Raw genomic sequence first — 25,575 nt, 5'->3', positions numbered from 1 at the left:
TGATTTCATATGAACAGGGCCAGGCATAGCAACACATCCCTGTAATACCAGCATTCTGGAGACAGAGGCAGGAAGGCTGTGAGGCTGAGTAACACAGGGGATTCCAGGCCAGCCTGAGCTGCACAGTGAGACCCTGTCTTCAAAATATCAACAACAGAAGAACAGATGCCAGTTTCAACAACAATTTTGCAACACTCATCATGGACATTCTAACGTGTTTTCCCGCCCCGAGGAGAAGGTGAGCAGGGGTATGCTACAGCCCATGAAATGACATCATCATGTTTTACGACTGAGACTAAACATGATATCTGCTGCTGTTGCAGAACAGTCAGATCCTGGGTGACTCTGTACCAATGCTAACAGTCCCTCACGTGAAGTGGTATCCCTTGATACCACAAAGGAGAAGTCACATTTTGGAGGGTGACACAATGCATGTAATCAGAGCACAGGAAAAGCCCAGAACTTGAACAAGACAGACTTCTACACTGGTACACAGTAAGTAAGCAGAATATGCTTTCTAAGCTTACCTGATCAAGACTGCCTCCATATACTTCATCTGTGCTGACGTAAATAAATTTCTCCACTCTGGCTTCATAAGCAGTATTTACCAAAACATGAGTGCCATAAACATTGACATATGTAAACTCAAAGGCACGGACAAACGAAAGATCTAAAAAGGACAAGAGAAAACCACAATAATTCCACTCACGGGACAAAACAAATACCAAAAGACTAACTCAGGTTTTAAGAGTGCTTCCTTCCCATTACTCACCACATCTGCAACAGGTTTAAGAAACAACACAATACAGGTTGATACACCGGTGGTCTCATGTAGTCCAAGCTGGCCTCAAACTTACTATGTAGCTGAGCACGACACTGAAATTTTATTTTTATATTTTTGGTTGTGAGCCTAGCCTTTAACGGCTGAGCCATCTCTCCAGCCCGAAATTTTATTTTTAATTAATTACTATGTGTGAGCATATGTATGGTGTGTGTGTGTGTGTACCACACCTTGAGTGTGGAGTCATTCTCTCCTCCTTCCATGTGGACTTTGGGGAGCAAATTCAGGTTATCGGGCTTGGAAGGAAGAGCCTTTATCCACTGAGGCATCTCACTGACCCAGTCTTGAACGTCTGATCTTCCTGTCTCTCCCGCCCAAGTGCTAGAAAGACAGGTAAACATAAAGCACAGATAAGTAGTCTGGTCCTTATTTAATTTGGTCATGTGCCCCACTCCTCGTTTAATACTGCACTTGGCACCTGGCAGCCTCAGAGACGCTCAGACTCATACCTGCACTGGGCTACCCTGCTTCTGACTACATGTGCACCCCTCTCTGAACTACAGCACAAGTTCTCGACCCCTAAAAGTAATCAAATACAGATAGTTTCTACTCAGATACATTCCTGATGTATCTGGGTATAAGACAGAAAGGCCAGTCTGGTCTGAACTGGTTTGGGTTGCATGTGCAGTAAGGCAAACAATATCCTCCTAGTAAACTTTTAGGGTCAAGTGTCTATTTACTATCCTATACCCATTGTGGTTGTTTGAATGTAATTGGCTCCCATAATCTCATAGGGAGTGGCACTATTAGGAGATGTGGTTTTGTTGGAGTGGGTATGGCCTTGTTACAAGAGGTGTGTCACTGTGAGGGCGGGCTTTTAGGTTTCCTATGATCAGGATACTGCCTAGTGTCTCAGTTGACTTCCTGATACCTGCAAGGTATAGGACTCTCAGCTACTTCTCCAGCACCATGTCTGCCTGCACACTGCGCCCATGATGCTCCCCATCATGATGATAATGGACTGAACCTCTGAACTGTAAGCCACCCTAGTTAAATGTTTTCATTTATAAGAGTTGCCACAGTCATGGTGTCTCTTTACAGCAATAAAAACCCTAAGATACCTATGCACAATTGGGTGCACCTATGATTAAAATCAGATGCATCATGGGAAGGGACATGCAAATGATTATCTGACCTCATCTATCAAGCAAGACAGACAACCACCAGAACTATGCCCCTTAGTAACCAGCTCCTTTCTGGGGACCTTGAGTACCTTACTCACACGCCCCACTGTCAAACACTAAAACAGGACACGTGGGCAGGCTGGGCTTGTAAGAAGTGGAGGAGTGCTTTTACATGTGATGCTAGTCCCTAGTGTAACCAGTATGGGGCCGGGGGAGCTGAAAACAACAATAAACCCTAAACTAGAAACAAAATAAAAACCACAGGACAAGGGGGAAATACTTGAACATACTGGAGATAAACAGCCCACACCAACAATCTACAAATAATTTGTAAAAACAAGTAAGAATAGTCCTAGAGTAAAATGTATAGAAGACATAAATAGTCTAAACAAATGAATGGTCCTTATGATGCTCAACTTCACTTATAATGAAGAAAACTCAAATTTAAAACTTATTTCTCAGACTAGCAAAAAATAAAAAAAACTGACAAGAGGGGTTATAGATGGTTTAGTTGTTAAGAACATTTGCTTTTTCAGAGGACCCAGGTTTGATTCCCAGTACCCACAGGGTGGCTACAAACCATCTGAAATCCAGTTCTAGGGGATCTGATGCCTGTTCTGACCTCCAAGGCTCCTGCGTACATGTGGGTCACTGCTGGAAGCCCCCGCTACCTAAGGCTGCAGTTCACTGTGTCCAGATAGCTCTCTGAGCTTGCAAGAGGACTCTCTCTGCCCTATCTGGACAGTGCCACTAGGCCCGGATGCCTGACCTTATTTGGAAGCTGCCCCTGAGCCTGAGTGCCTGACTTAGCCCATGTGACCTTTGACACAGCTCCTTGCAGAACTCTCCCCTTGCCGCCCATGTGATAACTAGGTGTCGTGCTCCAGCTGTACGGTAGGACCATGCTGCCAAATGCAGATTAGGTGATGCCCCAGTTGCTGTCCCCATCCTCTGTGTTCCCTCACCCTGAAATAAAGCTGAGCTGTCTCACTGAAGCTGACTGTGGAAGGCTCTTCCCCTCGTGCTCACAGCTGGACGAAGCCCTGCATGTCACCTCTGCTCCCTCTGTCCTCATGGACTGGTGGCCAATGGACCACGAGGAAAGGGAGGCCCCAGTGCACATGCATACACTCAGGAGCACACACTTAAATATTTAAAAAACAAGAAAAGATACTTTGTAGGTGAGGCTAAACGGATGGAGGAACATACTTCTGCACACAGTAGTGAGACTACAACAGTGTTTGTCCTCAACCCTCCTAATGCTGTGACCCTTTAATACAGGTCATGTGGTGGTGACCCCCAAGCACAAAATTATTTTCATTGATACTTCATAACTGTAATTTGCTACTGTTATGAATTGTAATGTAAATGTCTGATATGTGACCCCTGTGAAAGGGTCATTTGACTACTGAAGGGTTCACAACCCACAGGTTGAGACCCACTGGCCTACAACAATGTATTCAAACCCAAAGGAAGAAAATCCAGGGATGTGTAGCCAAACTGGTAAGCATTTATCCGTTAATCCAGACCTATGAGCTGAACTTCTCCCCCTAAAATTTATGCTGATGCCTACTCCCATAGTACATTAGAGTGCGATTATGTCTGGAGACAGGTTTTCAGGAGGTGATTCAGTCGAAATGAACCCCTTAAGGTGAACACTAATCCAGATGTGTGCTCTCACAAGGATAACATTTGGACCCAAAACTGAGTGAGAGCCTGAACACAGAGGAAAAGCCACCATGTGAGGCCATAGGAAAGGCAGAGCATGCTGAGAAACCTTGAAGATAAGCATGTAGGGCAGTGTCAAGGGCTACCAGGTTATGCCAAAGAGGACTCAGGAAACCATCAGAACTGCTTCTAGTGGCCAACAGTGGGTGTGAGTGCGGACACCCAGCACCACAAATGACTAAAGCAACAGGAGACAGAAGTTGTGTTAAAATCCAGGAGCTCATAATGGTACTTTGAAGAAAAGAAGAAACCAAGTCATCACCACAGAACCTGGTGCACAGGTAAAAAGAATACGGCAGCGGAGCTCGCTGCCACCATCAGCTGAATCTCAAGGTGCCCTAAGAACTGACATGGAGAACCTGCTCTTAAATTCTGATTTAACACAGGAACGGGAAAAAAAGACAATGAAAAAATCATCATTGCCAAAGCTCAAATATACACAAATCCTGACCACACAAAATAGCACTATTAAAAATAGTAAGACTGATATCTACTGGGACTGAAAGACAAAATGAAACACAACAGACTTAAAGCTTAGCTAAAAACAAGGCTGGGCATAAACAAGCTAAAGGCCATGATCTGGGAGGAGCGCAGAGGTCCGGACTTTACACTCTGAAAGCTAATCACCTTATGTAAGCACAGACTATGTGCTTTCCAAACGAGCAGTGGGAAAAGCAAAGAGAAACGATTCCTCAGCCCAGGCTGTAAAAGACAGCAAGCAGGTAAATATCATTGACGATCAAACAGTTGTTTCAAAAGGAGTAGAATCTAGGCTGAAGATGAAGTCTGTGATAGAATGCTTACCCGGCATGCACAAGCTAACTCACGAAGGCAGAGGAGAGCTGGAAACAACACTACAGAAAGGACATCACCAGATGGCACAGCCACATTCATGTCTACTAAAAGGAGCTCAGGGCAATCCACATCACCAAGGAAGGAAGATCACTGCAGAACTGGGAGATGGCTCAGTGGGTCCGAGTGCTTGCTACTGTTCAAACCCAGCACCACATGCTGTACACGCCTGTAAGCCCCAACTGGGGAGTGCGGACAGGAAGATCCCAGAAGCTCTTTGGCTACCCAGTCTGGTCCAAATAGTGAGTTTCAGGTTCAGTAAGAGACTCTATCGCAGGAGTGAGGCAGAGCACAACATCTCACGTCTTCCTCTGATTTCTGCATGTGCCTACACGGGAACATCTACCTGCACAAACATGTACATGTTCGTGCACACACACATACACTCACACACATGCATACAAACCACACACGTATGAAACATGATAACATAAAGATAAAGGTTTAGTTCGTCAGGAACATACAAGAGATCACTACTTCTCATTTTTCTTACCAAAATATCTCTCATTAAGATACTTCAATATGAAAAAGGTAATAGGCTTTTCTTTAAATGGGCAAATGATTTCAACAGTATTTTATAAAAAATTTAAATTATCAAAAAACATAAAAACACATGTTCTCACTAGAAACTTGGAAAAATATAAACTAGACTCTCATACAAATGGGAGTCCATCCGCCACACAGCGCTGAATTTGGAAAAATGACGAGCATCTGACAAGAGTCAGTGCGACTTCTCTGCAAACTGTTTGCTGCAGCCCCGTTATTGAGGACCCTGCACAGACATCAGACAGGCGGTATACTTAAAGGACATGATCCGTGGACAAGAAAGTTCACAGCACTGCTGCATAAAACTGCCCAGGAGCACAAGTAACCCAATGTCCAACCAGAGTCAAAACATAACTGTGGAGCTCTCTTAAATTGGAATACTGAAACAGCAGAGAAGGAACAAACTATACCCACACCCAACTACCCAGCATTTCACACATGGAAACTGACAAGAAATGTTATAAAAGTCTACATGTCTGTGTACTCGTGTGAGTATGTGCACAAGTACACACATAGTAGAAGATTTTAAAATAGCCCAAACAAAAATAAAACTTTTAGGGCTAAATATCAGTCATCAAAACCACAGAGAAGAGCAGAGGGAAACACAGGTTTGCGTCTGCAGGAAGCGGGAGAGGCAGCAGCCTCTGCCAGCCGGCTCCGCAGCAACGCTGCCTCCTGCTATGGTGAGGGCAAGACGTGGCCACATGACGGCTACTTATTTAACTTCACTTCCAATTCTTCTGATGTGTGTGTATTTCCCAGGAGAAAGGTCAACTGAATTATCAACACAGCATCTCAAATGCACGAAGTGGTACAGATCATGTTAACTGGTATACTGCCACTTGTTGTGGAATATTATTTTAAGATGTGTTCCATTTGTTTATGCTGTGGAGCATTTGTTTAATGATGCAAAGATGTGTTGCAGTCTTTTATGTTGCATTTGTTTAACTCTGTGAAGATGTGTTACTGTGCCTGTCTAAAACAGTGGATGGTCTAATAAAGAGCTGAATGGCCAATAGCAAGGCAGGAGAAATGATAGGCGGGGCTGGCAGGCAGAGAGAATAAATAGAAGGAGAGATCTAGGAAGAAAGAGCAAGAGAACAAGGAGAGGAGGACGCTAGGGCCCAGCCATCCACGGAGTAAGAGTGAAAGTAAGATTACAAAAGTAAGAAAAGGAAAAAGCCCAGAGGCAACACGTAGATGAGATAATTTAAAGTTAAGAAAAGCTGGCTAGCAACAAGCAAGCCAAGCTAAGGCCGGGCATTTATAATTAAGAATAACCCTCTGTCTGTGATTTATTTGGGAGCTGAGTGGTGGGCCTCCCAAAAGAGCTAAAGAGCCAAAACAACTACATTTTGGCATTCCAAGGTGGGGCTGTAGAAAGCTACAGCTACACAAGAAGAACATGAAACAAAATTGAAGCTCATCTTATTCCTTCCTTTCAGAAATAACCATCAGTCTGAATTTGATTCAACTCGACATTTTTTTTTTTTTTTTTTTTTTTGGTTTTTCGAGACAGGGTTTCTCTGTGTAGCTTTGCGCCTTTCCTGGAACTCGCTTAGGAGACCAGGCTGGCCTCGAACTCACAGAGATCCGCCTGGCTCTGCCTCCCGAGTGCTGGGATTAAAGGCGTGCGCCACCACCGCCCGGCCCCAACTCGACATTTTTTAAAGCTATTTTTAATGTCCCATTTCAACACACATGAATTAAAAAGTGATATGTGGAAAGCCCAATTATCAAGGCCGAGGATGTGGTTCAATCAATAAAGTAAGTGCCACTCCACCAGGCAGGAGGGCTGAGTGGGTTCCCAGGGCCCCTGTTAAAAAACAAACCAAGGGAAACAAGCCCTGACTCCATGGGGACAAGTGCTGTTTGGGCACAGCGGGTGTATCCTCTTCCAAAGACTGTGTCACAGTGGGTGTACCCTCTTCCAAAGACTGTGTTACGTTCCTGCTATTCATCCCCGTTCCTGGACTTGGAACTTATTCACTAGGGAAAGAAGAGGCCAGCCATAGCTATAGCATAAAACAGTGCTTACCTACATGTGTCTGTGCAGCAAAATGCAGGACTATGTCTATTTTCTCCATCTCAAACAGCAGCTTCACAAAGTGAGAGTCGCAAATGTCACCCTGCATGGAGAGGCAAACATGGACAGGTGAGGTTTCAGGGGCACTCACATCCACAATAACCAGGTGTACTTTAGCAGCCCTCCTCCATTTCTCACCCCTGAATTCAACAAAAAATGTCTTGAAGTCAACCAAGCAGTCAGGCAAGTATAATAACAATGTGGTTCTTCAGCATCTTAGAACATATGTATTTAATTCCAAGTATTTTTGCAAATATGTCAAGCAATAATGTTGTTGAATACCAACTTCTGTTAAATACTGTGCTGACTTCTATCACATACTTGTAAAGCTAAGATCACAAGGAAATTTTTTAGCATTAAGAAAAAAAAAAAACCGGGCTGGAGAGATAGCTCAGGGGTTAAGAGCACTGGCTGCTCTTCCAGAGTACCCGAGTTCAATTCCCAGCAACCACATGGTGGCTCACAACCATCTGTAATGAGATCTGGTGCCCTCTTCTGGCCTGAAGGCATACATAATAAATAAATAAATCTTAAAGAAAAAAAAGAAAAGCCGGGCGGTGGTGGCGCACGCCTTTAATCCCAGCACTAGGGAGGCAGAGCCAGGCGGATCTCTATGAGTTCGAGGCCAGCCTGGGCTACCAAGTGAGTCCCAGGAAAGGCGCAAAGCTACACAGAGAAACCCTGTCTCGAAAAAAAAAAAAAAAAAAGAAAAAAAAGAAAAGAAAGAAAGAAATCTTTCAGAGAGCTACACTAAAATACATGTAAAATAAGCATAACAACTGGAATAATATTGGGAAGTATGTTTTATCACCACTAACTAAAATTATAGTACTCTGATGCTTGTATGTATTTTTAATTCACATATCTTGTCAATTATTCACAGATTTGCCACGGTACCAAAACTCATATGCAGTTTTGTAAGAGATATCAATCTAAAAGTAGAACTCTCAGTATCATGTAGTATTCTGGAAACTATCTGATCTTTAACATGTTTGTAACACAGAGCATTATGGTTTCTGCATGACTAAAGAGGCATTATCAACAAAGCTTCCATACCTGTATAAATTTGTAGTTTTGTTTGTTAGAAATAGGTTCCAGATTCTTCAAGCTTGCACAGTAATCCAGCTTAAAACAAGAAACATGGTGGGGAAGAAACAGCACACAAAGCAAGATCAGCTCTTTCTATAACAAGTCGATTCAGTTTGAAGATCACAAATGTTAAAACACCCATACAAGAACACATCTTCTAAAAAGGCTTCCTGTATTTTACACCTTTAAAATTTCTGACATCCTAAAAGTAAAAGCAGGTCACTGTTAATTTTCAGAACTAACTCCAAGAGAAACACTGTTACAAATCTCTCTTTAAAAGTGGTCCTGCTCTCGAGGCCAGCCTGGTCTACAGCGCGAGATCCAGGAAAGGCGCAAAGCTACACAGAGAAACCCTGTCTCAAAAAACCAAAAAAAAAAAAACAAACAAACAAAAGTGGTCCTGCTCAAACTCACCTTCAGCACTGGTGGCTAAAAACTAAACACATTTAGCTCTTGACAGAAAAGGAACTATCGATTGAAGATAAAGAAACACCTGCTTTATACATCTATAATTCATTACACCTCCTCTAACATGGTAAATCAGTGCATACATTTTAAAAAGAGCTGGTTGGGGCTGGAGAGATGGCTCCGAAGTTAAGAGCACTAGCTGCTATTCCAGAGTTTAGTTCCTACCACCTATCTGGTGGCTCACAACTGTCTGTAACTCCAGTTCTAGAGTTCCACATCCACCACCTCTGGCCTCAGGGGGCAGCTGCACTCATGTGCACATACCCATATACACACACACACCCATCATTTATTATTTATTTTCATTTATATATTTTGAGACAGGGTCTCACTATGTACCCTTGAACCCACAGAGATCCACCTGCCTCTGCTGGTTGTGGTACTGCACACCAGGAGGATTTGCTAAAGAGGCAGATGTGGGAGAATCAGGTGTTTAAGGGCAGCCTGAGTTCTACCTTTAGAGCAGGACAGATGGCTCAGTAGGTAAAGGTACTTGTTGCCACGCCTGGTCCTGGGAGCCACACAGTGAAGGAAAGAACTGACCCTCACAAGTCCTCTTATGGTCTCTCTACATTCAAGCTATAACTCATGTGCCCCTGCCTCCAAATAAATAAATGAAATGAAAAAGAATTCCGTTCACCTGTTCATATAACATTAAGACAGAAAAAAATATGCCAACAGTTAACAATTGTTCTTTGCCTGTACACTTTACCATTGTATTTTATGAAACTAAAACCATTTGTATCTTTTGTTTAAACTAAAAAATCCTATTCTTCAGGGAGACTTCAACCATCACTACAAAACTGTCCAAGACTCAATTAATTTCACTGCTTTTTGTTTATTTGTTTGTAGACAGGATCTCATGTGTTCCTAGGCTGGCCTTGAACTTCTTATATAGTTCAAGGATGACCCTGAAGTTCTAATATCCTGCCTCTACATCCCTAGTGTCCCATTATAGGCAAGGGCCACTGCAACTGGTTTTAATTCTATTCCAATGCTAGTACTCTTTAGTTCTCTGGCACTACTTCTTAAAAGCTCCCTGGCACTTTTTAATGATGAAGTCAGAAGGAGGTCTAATTGTAGTACATGAAGCTCATTTTTTATAACACTTACCTTGTCAAGATTTATGATCATATAGTTGGGATAATCTTCTACTAAGGAGACAATCACATGGGATGCACTACAAAGAGAAAAGAACTTTATGAGTGACAAATGTTTACTTTCCTAGACTCTTCAAAAGTTTTCCTAAGCTGTGGAGTGGTAGGAAAATATCAAGATAACATTTACACTTTTCCAATACAAAAGCAATGATGTAACACACCACACATACACACTTTTAACCCACCTTCTCAACAGAATCTATAAACAAACTCTCACATCCTCCTTGTGACATGTATAACTTTCTGGCCTGGAGAATAAAGAAAAAGCCAGTTTAACCAAATGATGCTGCCCATGAATGCTGTGAGTGTGAGCATGAAAAATGTAAGGTCTAGTCAGAGCAAGTACACTGAGGGTCCAATATGCCCTTTCAGGAGCTGCAACGTAATTATACAAATATTATTTCAGCATAAACACCATCATTTGCCTGTTTATACTGACTTCTGCAACTGCTCTCTTGGTATTAGAAGTTGGCTGTGTAAGCCTGAAATCTCGGGAGGGTCCTGGACTGAAATAAGGCTTCCTGGGCTAATAGTAGTTGACACCATCTTGAAGTTTGGTACTGACAGTGCTTCCTGGGTATCAGTGGATGGACCCTGATATGGAGCTATCTCAGTAAAATGAGCTGCCAGATATTTTTAAACACTTACACTTTGGGTTCTCGGGCGTAATGGCAAGCATTGACCAACTGTAAAGAGGACATTTATACTTGGAGGCCGTTTCCCTCACTTTCTAGGACATTCTTGTGGACCAGGCCTCCCATGAAGTACAGGCACTTTCCCACATCCACACTCCTGTTCATTAAGTGAAACGTGGCTTCCCGGTACCCTTAGCAAAGTGACTGTTGGATTCAAAATGTTAATGCAGTGAATGAGAATCTCTGTATCTTCAAGCCGGAGACACAGTGTTCCATGAGGGTAGAAGAGTTTCCTGTTTATTACTCATGCACTCATCCACTCAACTATTACTGAAGACCTTCATAATATGGACCAGACCTTCCTTTCTGCGGGTGCTTCATGAACATCAGTCTGCCCTCAGAGCTTATACTCTAGAAAAGGGACAAGGCCATAAACAAGTAAACACAAACAATGCTATTTCAGGTCGTGTTAAGTGGGTCTGGTAAGGACTCTTAAGTTGATAATGTGGGTAAATTAACACCTGAACTGAATAGTGCAAACAGCCTAAGAAAATAAAGAAGTGCAAATGTCTCAAGTCAGGAAGGGGCACTAACCTATTGTGGTCCAAGAACCCTGAGGGGGTTGTAGCAAATACAGAAAAGCAAGAGATTAGGTTGGAAAGCAGGGCTTGAGCACTAGAGTCTTCTAGATCTGATAAAGATTTTGGACTTTATTACAAGTCTCACAGAAACCACAAGTATAAAACCTATTTGGCAGCAGCATCTCACTTCCTTAAAAACAGTGACATCTGTGTGAGGAACACGCTTTAAGGGGTCTAAAGAAAACGCAGGGAGATCAATCCGGGGAGGCATAGTAGCAGTGCTCTAAGCAAAAGAACGCAGTATCGGGCCTAACACAGTCGGGGGACAGTGGGACAGTGGTGAGAAGTCCAATGAAGGATAACCTTTGACACAAAGAAAAAGGACAGGCTCATGGGATGTGGGGATGAGCCTCGCACAAGTTGCTTATAATAGAGGATTTGTAAACGTGTTCTTAAAGAAAAAGTGAGTCCCATCACGATCCCACATCGTGTCGAGACGTGCTTTGGGACGTGGTGGTGGGAGGCTTGGCAGAGGGAGCCTGAAGAAAATGCAGAGTTCAGCGTGTGCACCTCAAAAAGTGACAGGTGGTAAACACCTCAGGCACGTTTGAGGAGGACGCTACCACAGCACTCCCGAGTTCCTCTTTTTGCGGGACAGGTGTTAAAGACGTCGCAGTCGCAAAGCAAGCTCTTTTGGTTGGCCGAAAAGTGAGGGGAACTGGGCGGGTGGTCCCGGCCGTGCATTAAGACCCTCCCCACATTGCATCCTCAGAGCCGTGGACCCCTGTGCAAAGACGAGGAGAGCCGCGGGGAAAGGTTAGGTTTGCGGGGAGAAACTTCGCCACCAGCCCCGTTACCTACATGAATCCAGCACCCCCGGTCACCAGGACCCGCTTCGCGTAGCTGCCGGGAGGACCAGAGGGATCCTCCCGGCGCGGCGCCGACATCTTTCAGCTCGGCAGCGCCAGCGCCGTAGAGCGCGCAATCCGGAGACCCCAGGGAAGTACCATCACGACGTTTTGCGACACGTCCCCGCCCCCGACACGTTAAAAGGAAGTCGACTGCAGCTTCCGGGTTCTCCCTGACAGCGGCCCGAGGGGCGGGGCCGGGACCGGCAGTGGCACTGCGCAGGCGCAGGCTCTATGTCTGACCCAACCTGAAATTGGGGTCACTGGGGAGCTAGGTCTGGAACGTGTCCTGGGCAAGTGTAACTGGCATGGGTTACCTCTAGAGATACTTGGACGTTCGGAGTTACGAATGGATGTCTTCATTTTTGTACTTCAGCTATGTCCGTAGGCTAACTCCCCCTGAGCAGAAACCTCGGGAATGTATGCAGTATGGGAATGGGAAGTTGCATTGCAAAATTACGTTTTACTGTTCATCTTATCACAGACTGTGAAGGCTACTTGAAATCATAGTAAAGATGTTTCGTAGACTCCCCTACTGGATCTTACTCTCTTGTCTCGTTTGCTCACTCTGCCCCATCATGGTCCTCCCTGCTCTTACGGTATTACCAGGCTGCTTCTGCCTTGGCCTAGAGGCCCTTTCATCGAATGTCTGCTAGTGTTTACCCATACTCCTTCAGTTCTCAGTTTGAGTGCCAGCCTGTTGGAGTCTTGACTCAATTTAAACAGCAACGGGCACCCTAACCGTGCAGAACCATTTATTTTTCTCTTTCTTAGTGTTTATCAACACACAAGTCAATGATGTAATTGCTCACTGTCTCTGCTCTGTGGAGGTAAGGCCTTTCATTTATCTGGGACCAGATCTATCAGGACAAACATTCATCAGCAAGTAGGTTCATGATGAAATTGCTCATTGCCCCTGGTATATTAGAACTGTTCTGATATAGTCTGCTTGCTCTTCATGAATTCTGAGGCTCTCCCAGTTGGAAATGGTTGGCAGCCATATTCTTTCAGGTGAACAGAGGTGTCAGAAGGCTGTCTCTGGTGTAAGAACGGCATTACTGATCAAGAAGAAAACCACGAGACGAAAGAAAAGGGCTGACAGCAGTCAAAGCCGGGGTTCTGCTTTTCCTTCAGGAACTCCCGACCCCTGGTCTTGGCATATCAATAATACCACTCAAAACTCTAGCAAATTTGGCTTGTCTAAACTTTATTTTAGCAAACAGTGAAAAATGAAGCAACACTCGGGAAGAAAGGTTCAGAGAGCACCACCATGCCACCTAGGCAGTCAGTGTGTACGGAAAAAGATGGGGGGGGGGGGGTATGGCCCAGTGGTTAAGAGCACACACTGCTCTTTCAGAGGAGCCAGGTTGGATTCCCAGCACCAACATGATGGCTAACAACCATCTGTTACTCCAGCTCCAGGGTATTGGAAGCCCTGTTCTGGCCTCCACGGGCAATGTACCCTTATGGCACATAAATACCATGTAAGCAAATTCCTGTACAAAAAAAAAATAGATCTTTTTTATAAAAAGCTAATGTTTAGGAAAGACTTAACAGGTTATATAGATCTAATTGTGCCTTCTCAAAGAGAACCATGATACAATGCATCTTCTATATCCAGGCATAATCGATCAGTTGGGAGTCTGTTGGTTAGCTGAAGCTCACTCAGTTAGGTTGCAGCTAATATGCAGAAATTCAGAATACCATGGCAGTCTCTAGGCAAATTTAGTTTCATACCACATGTATTTGCAGAAGCTTATCTGAAAAGATCCACCTGAAAATATTAACAAAGCCACTTTTCAGTGTTGGGTAATTGGCAAGGAAATTAGGAAGTCAGGATGTAAAATGTTGCTCTATACACTTGACTGTGTGTGTTTTTCTAACCTGCATGAAAATTACTCATATTTAAAAAGAACTAGGGTAATTTTAAAAAGTCTTAAAATATTAATACCCTTATTCCCCTGGGAAGCCAGGAGTGCTGAAAATGTTAATAAGAGATGGGGTTTCTTTATTTAAAGGGTGAGGTATGTTGTGAGCACATGCTTTTGTTATAAAAACATCTTGTTGAATGAAAATCACTTGTACACACTTACTCATGAAATAATTTGGGATTCCTGCTTTCGCTTTCATCAAGACTGTCACAATCTCTGACCTGCAACTTACAACAGAGAAAGTCAGAAGAACCGGAAGTCATTTACAGTATTGCATAGTAAGTGACCTGACAGGGGAGTGAGGTATTCTGGTTCCACGGAAACCCAACTCGGACTCGGGGTGTCAGGAAGGCTTCTTTCAGTATGTTGGAAAAAATGAAACAAAGTGAAGCCACCGAGGAGTAAGAAGCGCTGCAGCCAATGGATTTGCAAATCTCATCAGCACAGAAGCTTGGGGTGTTTATGAAACTGATAGTGTTAAGGACGAGCATAGTTGAGAGATGGACATTTGAAGTATTTAAACCCACATTCAGGAGATGGGAACGGTGGGGGGGTTGGGGGGGAGGGCGGGGGGGCAGGAGGAGGGAGGACAGGGGAATCCGTGGCTGATATGTAAAACTAAATTAAATTATAAAATAAAAAAATGAACCCATATTCTAAAGAGCGTGGGTTGTGTACTAAAAGTGATAAACCCCCTTTGAAAGAAAATGATGCTGAAATGGTGGGGGGTTTTTGTTGTTGTTTTTTTTTTTTTTAGCATTCTGTAACTTTAAAGTCAGAGATGGACGGTAGTTAAGTAGAGTTAATACTGGAGGGAGGTCAGTTGACACAAGCCAACTAAGTGACGGCTGAATAGTATAGTGGCTGCTGCTTCATACCATCACCAGATTATAGGCCGATGAATATTTGATAAGACGTGTAATGAAGGTAGTCGTTGTAATTTTCAGCTGTCTGATGATATAATTCAACTAGACTGGGAACTCTATTCAAGGGAGGAAAAATCGGTTTGGTGCCAAGAGAAGTTAGGCTTTTCAGTTTGGACATATGAAGTGTCCTTGCAGCGTTAAAATGGGCATAGGCGCGGGAGAGAAAAAGCAAAGCCCGTTTTCCAACTTTGAGGGAGTTTTCCCGACAGCAATAGTTCGGCCACGCATTTCTCAGTTCTTTCCTGGAAAGCCTCAGACGTCAATGACAAGCGCGCGAGTGCGCAGTGAGTGGCGTAGGGCGCAGGGGTTACTAGGGTGATGGTTCCCGGCATCCCCGCACAGCATCCCTGGAGGGCTGCATTTTAAAACAGGCGCGAACTAGCGGCACGGCTGGGGAGCGTGGGGACCGGCATGCCGCACGTCCCGCCCACCACGGCCGATGATTGGCTGCCGTCTTCGGCTCGTGGCGGAGATCCCGCGTCTCATTGGCCGTCACTCTCCAGCGCCGCGCCCCCTCGGCCCCGCCCCGCCCCCCGCTGCCGACGTGGGCTGCAGGCCCTAGGCGGTTGCCCGGCGCGCGGTGGAGCGGGCTGCGGGCATGGGCGGCCTGCGGCTGCTGGCGGTAGCCCTCACGTGCAGCTGCTGGTGGCCGCAGGGCGGCCAGGGCAAGACCCTGCGGGGCAGCTTCAGCAGCGCTGCGGCCCGGGACGCCCAGGGCCAGAGCATCGGCCATTTCGAATTCCACGGTAGGTCCGGGGCGGGCCGAGGGATGGAGGCGCGCGGCCTCCCGCAGGCCCGGGGTCGGTAGGCGGCGGCCGCGGCGCCTCCCTCCCGCCACGTCGTCCCGGCCTCACCTGGATCCCCGCGTCGCCGCGGCCCTGCGCCTTCACCAGGCGGCAGCCTACTGCACCTGAAAGCGGTTTCCATTTCCCCGACGCTCCCCGTGCAAACAGGACCGCTCCGCTGCACCTTCCCAGAGCCGGTCCCCAACTCCGCACTTGGCCTCGTTGTGTGCATTTGGGCCCTGTGGTTGTGAGTGAATGTCAGCCCAGGAACCTATCTTGTCTGTAACACCGGTTGCAGGAAACCTACTTGGAGCGGATTTGGGATCTGTCATTTGCCTCAACAGTTTGGTTATCGCGCTACTGTGTGTCTACTGATTTACTGTGTGTCTGGAGTTCATTTGGTGGAAATGCGTTTAAGTGTTTAGAAAAGTTTCGTGGTTGATACGCTCTGGCCTGTCTCAAAGGGCTGCGTTTCATTCTTACTTCCTGGTATCCCCCAGGAAAATCGATAACTCTTTCGGTTGATGAATTTGCAATTCATTCTGTTAATTTTGCCCCAGTTCATTTGCACTCTTAGCTTCAGAATTTTTTCTTGGTACTTTGAATTTGACATAACTGCATTTCAAGTGAGTTATTTCCTTACTGAAGCTCGGATCTTTGGCTTATATGATCAAGTTGCATTACATGCGACTGGATATCAGTGTGCCTACGTAGGGGTCTTAGGAGAAGGTAACAGAAATGAGTGTGGCAAGGAATGTCAGGTCCTGGAAACTTGCCGAATTGATGGTGTAAAAGGATGCTTTAAAAACACAAAAATGGAAGGTTTTACAATATCTGAGAAAAACCTGCCAATTTCCCAAAATCTGAATATGCCTGGGGGAAGGAAGAAGAGACCCTTGAATAAACAGTTTTGTTGTATTTTTGTCGTATTTTCAGTCTCTTAACCTGTGGCAGTCCTTTGAGAACTGACTGTGCTGTCACTATGACTTGGATAGCGCTGATAAATCAAGGATCTGTGGAAGCTGAGATCTCTGCTGTTCATGCCCCACAGAGATACACATAACCCTGATCATGATTACCTTGTGAACACGAGGGGAAACATGAAATAATCTAGGTTGTCAACACCCCAGATGTTGTTCGGGAAGTGTTACAAGCATCAGATGAATGAAAAAGATATGTTACGTGTTGTTTCATAAGTCTCATAACAGATTGGGGAAGGAATATCTCATGTACAGTTTCTCTCTTTTATATATTATGTGCGTATAATTCTCTTATGTGTAGTTCTTACCAAGTTTTGGTCGATTCCAGTTTAATTCAATAAAGCTATGCTGAAACAGAACTGCAGCTTACTATAATTTAAACAGTTAGGACTTTAGAGGCACTTTGTGAAACTTGATACAGTATACCAGCTATTGTAAGAGACTTGCTCTTTATGTACACTGTACACTTTAACTTTTTGAAAAACTTTAACCAAAACAATAATTCTAGTAACAAAAGAACTGAAGAACCAAAAGAATAGAAAATTGTAAAATTTTAAGAAGTCTACTGCTTCACCTCTTCCCTAGCATCCCTTCCCCTAAGGCAACTACTTTTCAATATTTATATACTAATTTTTTAAATTATTATTTTTGTTTAAGTGTGCATTCCTGCATGAGTTTATGCGTGTCACTTTCATGCAGGTACCCTTGGACGTGAGAGGGAATCAGATCCCCCATAATTGGAATTTCAGATGGTATGAGCCGCCACAGGGGTGCTGGGAACCAAACCTACGTCCTCTGCAAGAGCAGCAAATGCTCTTAACGATGGAGCCATCACTTTAGCCCCTGAACTGGGGTCTTCGTTTGTTGTGCAGCTGAGCTCACTTGTTATTACTCTTCCAATATATCATTCTAAAAATTCTTTTGTAAAAGTCATAAGTGTAAAAATATGTTTGGGGTATAAAATAGGTACCCCAAACACATATATTTAAACTTATTACCTGTGTTTCATTTTCACATTAAATTATAATTAGGGGCCGGGTGTGGTGGTGCACACCTTTAATCCCAGCACTTGGGAGGCAGAGGCAGGTGGATCTTTGTGAGTTTGAGGCCAGCCTGGTCTAGTGAGTTCCAGGATAGTCAGAGCTACACAGAGAAACCCTGTCTCACAATGCCCTCCCCCCCCAACAAAAATATATATAATTAGATACTAATAGCGTATTATGTTTAAAAAAAGATACTTCAGCAAGAAGTCTTATAGATTATGAGCAAATGTATACGATGAATGAAGTGGATTGTAGAGTGAAGCAGTAATTCTGTGATGATGAATGTCCAGGTGTCCCAGATCATGCTCTTTATTCAGTGAACCGTTATCATTTGCCACTAGAGCTGAACAGATACGTTCCATGTTGGGTAAACCGTTACACCCGAATGAGGTGTTCATTATGCTGTGGTTAATTTACATAAATGGGATTTAAGAAATTAAATTCCCATATTGATACATGGAGGTACAGACTTGTCCTACTGCCTTAGTTCTTTATAAGACCAAACTAGTTGATAATTTTTGTTTTAATGTCAAGGTGACCATGCGCTTCTGTGTGTCAGAATCAACAACATAGCAGTGGCCATTGGAAAAGAAGCTAAACTCTACCTGTTCCAAGCCCAGGAATGGCTAAAGCTACAGGAGGGCGGTCCTGGGTATAGCTGTAGTGAGAGGTTATCCAGAGCTCAGCTGACAAGTGAGTATTTCGGTTTTTTCTTTGACCATTAGATGTGTTCCCACCCCCCTTTAATGTTGAAGTATAGTACAACATGGTAGATATATGTATATACTAAGATATATGTGTGTGTGTGTGTGTGTGTGTGTGACTATATACACGTAACTGATGATATGATACTTTGGATGTTATGTTTTCAGCTGCATTGTTCAAAAGCTAACCATTTCTTTGTTCAAAGGATAGAACAAAAAAATAAAAGGATTTTCTCCTTTTATTGATCAAAGAGTTTTTAAATGTCCAAATAATTTGTAAAGGAGTCTTCATTTGTACTCTGTGGTTTATGTAGTTCATGCTAATATGCCAGATACATTTTTATCTGGTTGTAGTATGCAGTGAATAACATTGACTAGGTATTACCTGCCAGCACTTCACTAAACACTAACGTGTTATCTCATACAGTTTAGCCCAAGCGATGCTGTTTGATAGCATGCCATTGAGACTTAGTTGTATGATGGTGGAAAAACAGTATCTATTGCACCACGTTACTTAGGGTTTGCCTCACGAGGGGCCTTATCATCGCTCTCATCCATTTTTTTCTTGATTCAGTGTCTCATGATTAGGATGCTAGCCATTGAGAGAGAAAGTGGGACTTTTATAATTTAGGAATGAAGTACATATACCACTCTACCTGTTATACCCCTGAAATTAACTGCTTGCAGGAGACATGGTTAAAGAATCTGTATTAGTTTCTTTTCTATTGCTGTAATAAAACACTAGTACCAAGGCAATTATAAGAGAGTTTAATTGGGTTTACGGTTTCAGAGGGCTAGAGACTCGGCTGGCAGGCAGGCATGGTAGCAGGAAGCTGGAGCAGTAGCTGGGCGCTCACATCGTGATCCACAGGCTACAGGCAGAGAGCACACTGGAATAGCACAAGTCTTCTGAAAACCTCAGAGAGCTCCTAATCTTTCCCAAACAACTCCATCAACTGGGGACCAAGTGTTCAAATATATGAGTCTGGGAGCACCATTCTCATTCAAACCACTACAGCGTCCATGAGAAAGAGCAACCATCCTCTTCCCTTCTTCTCCTGTGTTCATAAGCATCGTCCTCATGCAGAATTGTGCTGGTTCTCTCATAGCCAAGCCAGGTAGAATGTCCCCATTCTAAATATCTAGTCAGCTGTCTGAATGTGTAAGCAACGAGAGCAGGAAAGAAAATAGTTCCCTGGTCACCGGTATCCATCGAGGATGTTTGTTACCTAGATTATTAGCTGATATCAGTGGTATGCTGAAGAGATCGGAGTAATATTACAGACATTTACGTCAACCCTAAGTCTCTGAATTTATCTTGAAATTTGTACAAATCCCTGTGTTTCCTTTCCGTCATGTTTGCTCAGCTCTGCATCTCACATGTGTACAGAAGTCCTCCTCCTTTGCTCTTCTGTGCCTCTAGTGTTCAAACCGAGCTCCCTCTCCAACTTTTCCATCCTACTCTTCAGCGCTTCTTGTTTCTGGAACTGTCCGCATCCATCTCCTCCACTTCAGTCCTGGGGGTTTGCTTCCAAATCCCTTTTGAACATGTGCTCTCTGGCCTGGAACTCACTCTGTAGACCAGGCTGTTCTCGAATTCACAGAGTCCGCCTGCCTCTGCCTCCCGAGTGCTGGGGTTAAAGGCGTGTGCCACCGTGCCTGGTCACCAGTGGTCTCTCTACACGGCACCTTCGGTCATGGTGCCTTTGCTTTGTCTCCACACCATCGAAGAATTTGAGTGTTTTCCTGCTCCTCTGGTGCTCGCAGGCCCCGAGCTTGATCTGCAGAACCCTGGCATCTCTGCTGTGTAGCTTCATCCCTCAGTGTATTGTCTGTGCTCAGTTAATGCTCTCACAGGCCTTTGCACAGGCTTTCCCTTTTCAGCTGCTGTTCCCTCAGCTCTCCCTCCTTGACTCCTCCTGTTTTCCTCAACAGCATTTATCATGATTCCTACTTCTTGTTTTAGTTTTTCAAAATTCGGTCAGTAACAGCAGTACCATAAACTGCATGTCCATCCATTCGTCCCTTCACTGAGCAGCTGTGTGGTCACATGCACAGTGCTAGGCATGACTAATACATGGGTAAGCACAACACAGACAGTCCTTAAAGGTGATGGTGCCAGGAATACATCAGATCAGTGTGAGTAAACACACGGTTAGGGCTGGAGAGATGACACAGGTGTTGAGTGCTTACTGTATAGCTGGGGTTTTCTCTGTCCCACCTGGCCCTGCAGTCCACAGCCTCTTATAAAATAATCATTCAGAGACTTAATATTATTTACAAACTGTATGGCCTATGGCAGGCCTCTTGCTAGCTAGCTCTTTTATCTTAAATTAACCCATTTCTATTAATCTGTGTTTTGCCATGTGCTCCATGGGTTTACCAGTCTGCTGGCATGTTGCTCCTTGGGTGGCAGGCTGGCTTCTCTCCAGACTCCGCCTTTCTCTTTCCTGTCTCTCTCCTTGGATTTCCCATCTGCCTCTAAGCTGCCTTGCCATAGGCCAAAGCAGCTTATTTATTAACCAATGGGAACACCATATATTCATTGTGTACAGAAAGACATCACCCAGCAAGGACCTGAGTTCCGTTCTCAGCACACTGGTCGGATGGCTCACAACCTCCTGTAAGTCCATCTCCAGGGCATCTGACACCTGATCTCTGCAGACAACTCACTCATTTACAGAAACCCAACTTCCTCTCTCTCACACACACATGTAATTAAAATTAATAAATCTAAAACAACATGCCATGAAATTTCAGTTACAGTAAGTGCAGTGAATATTGTTTACAAGGTATACTGTGGAATGACAATTTATGAGACCTGGTGTTAGTGAAATATGTGTTTTATAAGTGCCTGGAGGATGAGCAGTCCCAGTGCCTCGTGCTTGGCTAGCAAGAAGGGAAGTTTGCCAGTTGATTTTTTTTTTTAATCTTGTGTTACAGAAACTTTTTCTTGTTCCAGTATACATTGTCAGCTGTTTAAAGCCTTGGGCTTTGGCGCTGTCACTTGGTTTCCTGACACCACGTGGTCCTTATTGTACCATATTCTTTATCCATTTACAGAAGCGCCATTTCCTGCATTGCCAGAGTGCAAACCCACAAATGGAAATCACTACTAGTGACTTGTGAAACCTGTGCTTTGTAAAACAAGCAGATTGGTCTGTGTTTAGGTCCCTACCCACTCTGAAATGCTGAAGCTGGAATTACTACCTTTTTGGGGGTTTTTCAAGACAGGGTTTCTCTATGTATCCCTGGCTGTCCTGGAACTCACTCTGTAGACCAGGCTGGCCTCAAACTCAGAGATCCACCTGCTTCTGCCTCTGAGTGCTGGGATTAAAAGTGTGTGCCACCACTGCCTGCTTGGAATGACTATTTTTCAGCGTGGAGGTAGACGTGGGGCTGTAACCTAATGAAATCTTTCGCCTTTTTTGGTGTGCATCTATTTTCCCTTCCCCATTCTTTCAAAGACGGGAGTATTTTTTGGAATTATGAAATGAAAGATAACAGGGGGACTGGAGAGATGCCTCAGTGGCCAAGAGCACTTGCTGCTGCTCTTGCAGAGAACCTGAGTTCAGTTTTAGCAACCACGTCCGGCAGCTCCTAACTCCCTGTAACTCTTGCTCCAGGCAATCTGATGCCTTCTTCTGGCATCTGGGTTCACCTAACGTACGTACCATACATATATCAATTCAAGCAAAAGAGAGATAATAGGAAATAGCAATTTTAGAGGAATGAATATTATTTTGTTAAGTTTGAGGACCTAAAATAAAGTACTAAAAAATATGCTTATCTGTATTACATAGCTTTTATATATTTTTTACCTACATATTTTGTGTAAAACATTGTGTTCTAGCTAGGCAGTGGCACACTCCTATAACCGCAGCACTCAGGAGGCAGAGGCAGGTGGATCTCTCTGAGTTTGAGGCCAGCCTGGTCTACAGAGCAAGTTCCAGGACAGGCTAAAGTTACACAGAGAAACTCAGTCTCAAAAACAACAACAACAACAACAAAAACATTGTGTTCTAATTTGCTTCTCTGTTGTAATTAAGTCCATGACCAAAAGTTACTTGGGGAGGAAAGGGTTTATTTCAGCTTACAGATAATAGTCAATCATCAAGAGAAGCCAAGGCAGAATTTAAGCAGGGCGGGAACGGAAGCTGAGACCATGGAGGAGTACTGCTCACTGGCTTGCTCCCCATGGTTTGCTCAGTCTGCTTTCTTATGCAACCCAGCACCACTTGCTCATGGAGAGGGTCACCCACAGTGGGCTGGGCCCTTTCTCCTCAACCACCAATTAAGGAAGTGCCCTACAGACTTGCCCACAGGCCTGGGAAGTAATTTCTTAACCTAGGCTCCTTTTTCAGGATGATTCTGGCTGTGTTGAGTCGACAAACCGGCTGGTGTATGTATATTTTATACATGTATGCTTTATCAATTTTGTCAATTTTTTCAACAAAATCCTAGCTTTAAAATCTGTTTTAATCTTTTGAATTACTAATGGTCATATTTATAATATATTGCTACTCAGGAGCCTTCAGTGAAAAAGGCATATTCATTGTTTCATGACACTGTAATAATAATAATTACTCTTAATAATAATCCCTAGGAACAAGTACATTTTCAGACTAGTAATCTGATTTTTACAGAATTAACAACCTTAATAAGCTCGTTATTTTTGCCCTGCCCTTACTGCTGGTACACATTGAAAATAAGGATCAATCTGAAATACCTGTGCAGAGTGTTGCAAATAGATACCCTGGAACTGAGTTAGGGGTGGTTGTGAGCACTTGTGGGTTTTGAGAATTGAGCCCAGGTCCTCTGCAGAAGCAACAGTGTTCTTAGTCACTGAGCAATCTCTCCATCCCCAACATAAAAGATGTGTGTGTGTGTGTGTGTGTGTGTGTGTGTGTGTGTGTGTGTTGTTGTATAAGGATTGAGTCTTGTTGATACAAAGTAAGTGAACTGCCACTAAGGTATGCCTCCAGCTCAGGCTTTTTTTTTTAAACTAGAAACTACTTTGTCCATTTTAGCTAAAAACAAGCACACAAGACATTTAAAGACACTGAAAATTAGTATAAATTTATTTAAAAACTAACAGATGCCAAATAATTTGTTGTCAGATCAAGTAGTTAAATACAATATTACATAGAGAATAATTTGCTCTCATATATCTCATACACATGATCCCTTTTGTGTATTTGGTATACTTTAAAAATCATTTTAGGCATTAGTATTTTACTATGCATTCTGGTTAACAGTATTCATTTCTTTTTATAATGATTGAACAATTAGCCATTCAACACTACTTCAGTGATTCACATTTTGTTAATATTTGAGATACTAATTACACCCTCATAGAACATGCATGCTGTGTTGTAGTCTTTTGTCTCAAAAATAATAACAGTATTGTCATGAGGCTGGCTGCAAAAAGACAGTGAGACAAACCAAATCCAGCGTCACTTTTGGAAGCACTGCTGTGTTTCTGTTTATATGCGTCTGTATAATTTAAAGAGAAGCATCCAGAGCTGCCTCACAGTGGAGATACAATGTCATAGTTTTATGTCTGTCATTGAGACAAAGTCTAAATGTAAACACAGCAACATGACAGAGACTTGTTTTGTGAGGACATGCCCACATTTGAGCAGTCTCATTGAGCCATGTATTGATGTCATATTAAATTCTTACTAAGAGCTTTGAGAATTTGACACCTAGAGCTAGAAGCTGATGCAGAGACCATGAAGGAATGCAGCTTACTGGCTTGCTCCTCCTGGCTTACTCAACCTGCTTTCTTACAGAATTCAGGACCACCAAGCATAGCACCACACACCTGGGCTGGGCCCTCCCCCATCAATCATTAATTAGGAAAATGTCTTACAGCCAGATCTTATGGAGGTATTTTCTCAACTGAGGTTCCCTCCTTCGAGATAACTGACTTGTGTCAAGTTGGCACAGTACTGAAGCCAGCTCCCAGGACAGACCTCTGTGTCCCAGCCTTCGTGAGTCTGTCCTTCGTATCTCACTCCCGTGTACGGATCTGACCCAGAATCGTTGTCATTTCTTTTTACTTCTATTAGTACCTTTGGAAAAGAAAGACTAGTTAGAAGAAACATTTTTTTAAACAGGTACAACTTTTGGATATAAGGATTTTCCTAGCAAAAGATTCCATTTTAAATTTAAATTAAGGAAGTTACTTCCAAAACTGTGGTTGCAGCTGCTACATGCTGTGATCATATGGTTAAAATGATTGTTTGGTATATATTTTACCATATAAAATAATTTTTAAATGTTGCTAACCCACTAAAACTTTGTAAATATTTATTAAAAATTCAGTTTCAGTGAAACCATTTCTCTTTTGTGGTATGTTATTGATACTTTTATAGTGATTTTATTGCTTAAATTATTCATTTTAGTCTGCTTTATAGTCTCTATGCTTTATTCTAATATTATACCAGGGCTTGAATTTTTGAGGCAAAAAAAAAAAAGATTTTAAACTCAAATTAATTCTATTACTAAGACATTGAGAAGATTGCTTTGAAAGGTGCTGTTTTCTTTCTCTCTCAGTGACAATGAACCAGACAGAGCATAACCTGACGGTGTCCCAGACTCCGGCTCCCCAGACATGGCATGTGTTTTATGCAGACAAGTTCACCTGCACAGATGACACGGAGAGTCCCCAGCTGGAAGAGATCCCATTTGAAATGGTGTTACTAAACCCAGATGCTGAAGGAAACCCATTTGACCATTTCAGCGCTGGAGAATCTGGTAAGATGTGTGTTTAAATGTATCCTAAATACAGAAGAGATTTGAGCACAGGTATCTTCATTTTACCTTCTTAGAATATTAAAAACGGAAAGCAGCTGAAGTTTAAAAAAGCAGAATGCTAAATTTTATATAGCTTGACTTTGAGTATATTAAAGACAGAAAGTAAAACAAATTATAAAATATTAACAGGTAGTTGTATATACAGGTAATAGAATCATATAATTTTTAGTTTTCTTTATACATTTTGGCTTTTTTTTTTTTTTTTTTTTTTTTTTGGAGACAGGGTTTCTCTGTGTAGTTATGGTGCCTTTCCTGGATCTCTCTCTGTAGCCCAGGCTGGCCTTGAACTCACTGAGATCCGCCTGCCTCTGCCTCCCAAGTGCTGGGATTATAGGCGTGCGACATTACCACCCAGCAGCATTGTTT

General features: G+C 43.3%; 2 protein-coding genes across 9 annotated transcripts in view; one reads left to right on the top strand and one right to left on the bottom strand.

Annotated features, from left to right (window-relative positions):
* The window catches only part of Tgds (TDP-glucose 4,6-dehydratase), a 33,155-nt gene extending 21,015 nt beyond the window's left edge, over positions 1–12,140 (bottom strand). For 2 of the 6 annotated variants that reach the window (XM_052732486.1, XM_052732485.1), the window contains exons 1-5: positions 11,972–12,139; positions 9,848–9,914; positions 8,234–8,302; positions 7,130–7,220; positions 528–670 (exon numbers count right to left, since the gene is read on the bottom strand). In XM_052732486.1, coding sequence (XP_052588446.1) covers positions 528–670; positions 7,130–7,220; positions 8,234–8,302; positions 9,848–9,914; positions 11,972–12,057 — 456 coding nt within the window. In that variant the 5' untranslated portion in view covers positions 12,058–12,139. Of the gene's footprint in view, positions 1–527; positions 671–7,129; positions 7,221–8,233; positions 8,303–9,847; positions 9,915–10,079; positions 10,143–11,971 lie in introns of all 6 variants that reach the window. The other 4 variants (XM_052732489.1, XM_052732487.1, XM_052732488.1 and 1 more) reach the window with 4 other exon arrangements.
* Positions 12,141–15,399: 3,259 nt separating this feature from the next.
* Gpr180 (G protein-coupled receptor 180) overlaps positions 15,400–25,575 on the top strand; it is a 29,683-nt gene continuing 19,507 nt past the window's right edge. For 2 of the 3 annotated variants that reach the window (XM_052732481.1, XM_052732482.1), the window contains exons 1-3: positions 15,400–15,621; positions 18,218–18,376; positions 24,949–25,149. In XM_052732481.1, coding sequence (XP_052588441.1) covers positions 15,474–15,621; positions 18,218–18,376; positions 24,949–25,149 — 508 coding nt within the window. In that variant the 5' untranslated portion in view covers positions 15,400–15,473. The remainder of the gene's footprint in view (positions 15,622–18,217; positions 18,377–24,948; positions 25,150–25,575) is intronic. The other variant, XM_052732484.1, reaches the window with a different exon arrangement.

The sequence above is a fragment of the Peromyscus californicus genome, unplaced genomic scaffold, assembly GCF_007827085.1.
Source record: "Peromyscus californicus insignis strain IS unplaced genomic scaffold, ASM782708v3 Scaffold_12__1_contigs__length_115047231, whole genome shotgun sequence".
NCBI classification, from domain to species: domain Eukaryota; kingdom Metazoa; phylum Chordata; class Mammalia; order Rodentia; family Cricetidae; genus Peromyscus; species Peromyscus californicus.
This window is presented reverse-complemented; position numbering and strand designations above follow the sequence as displayed.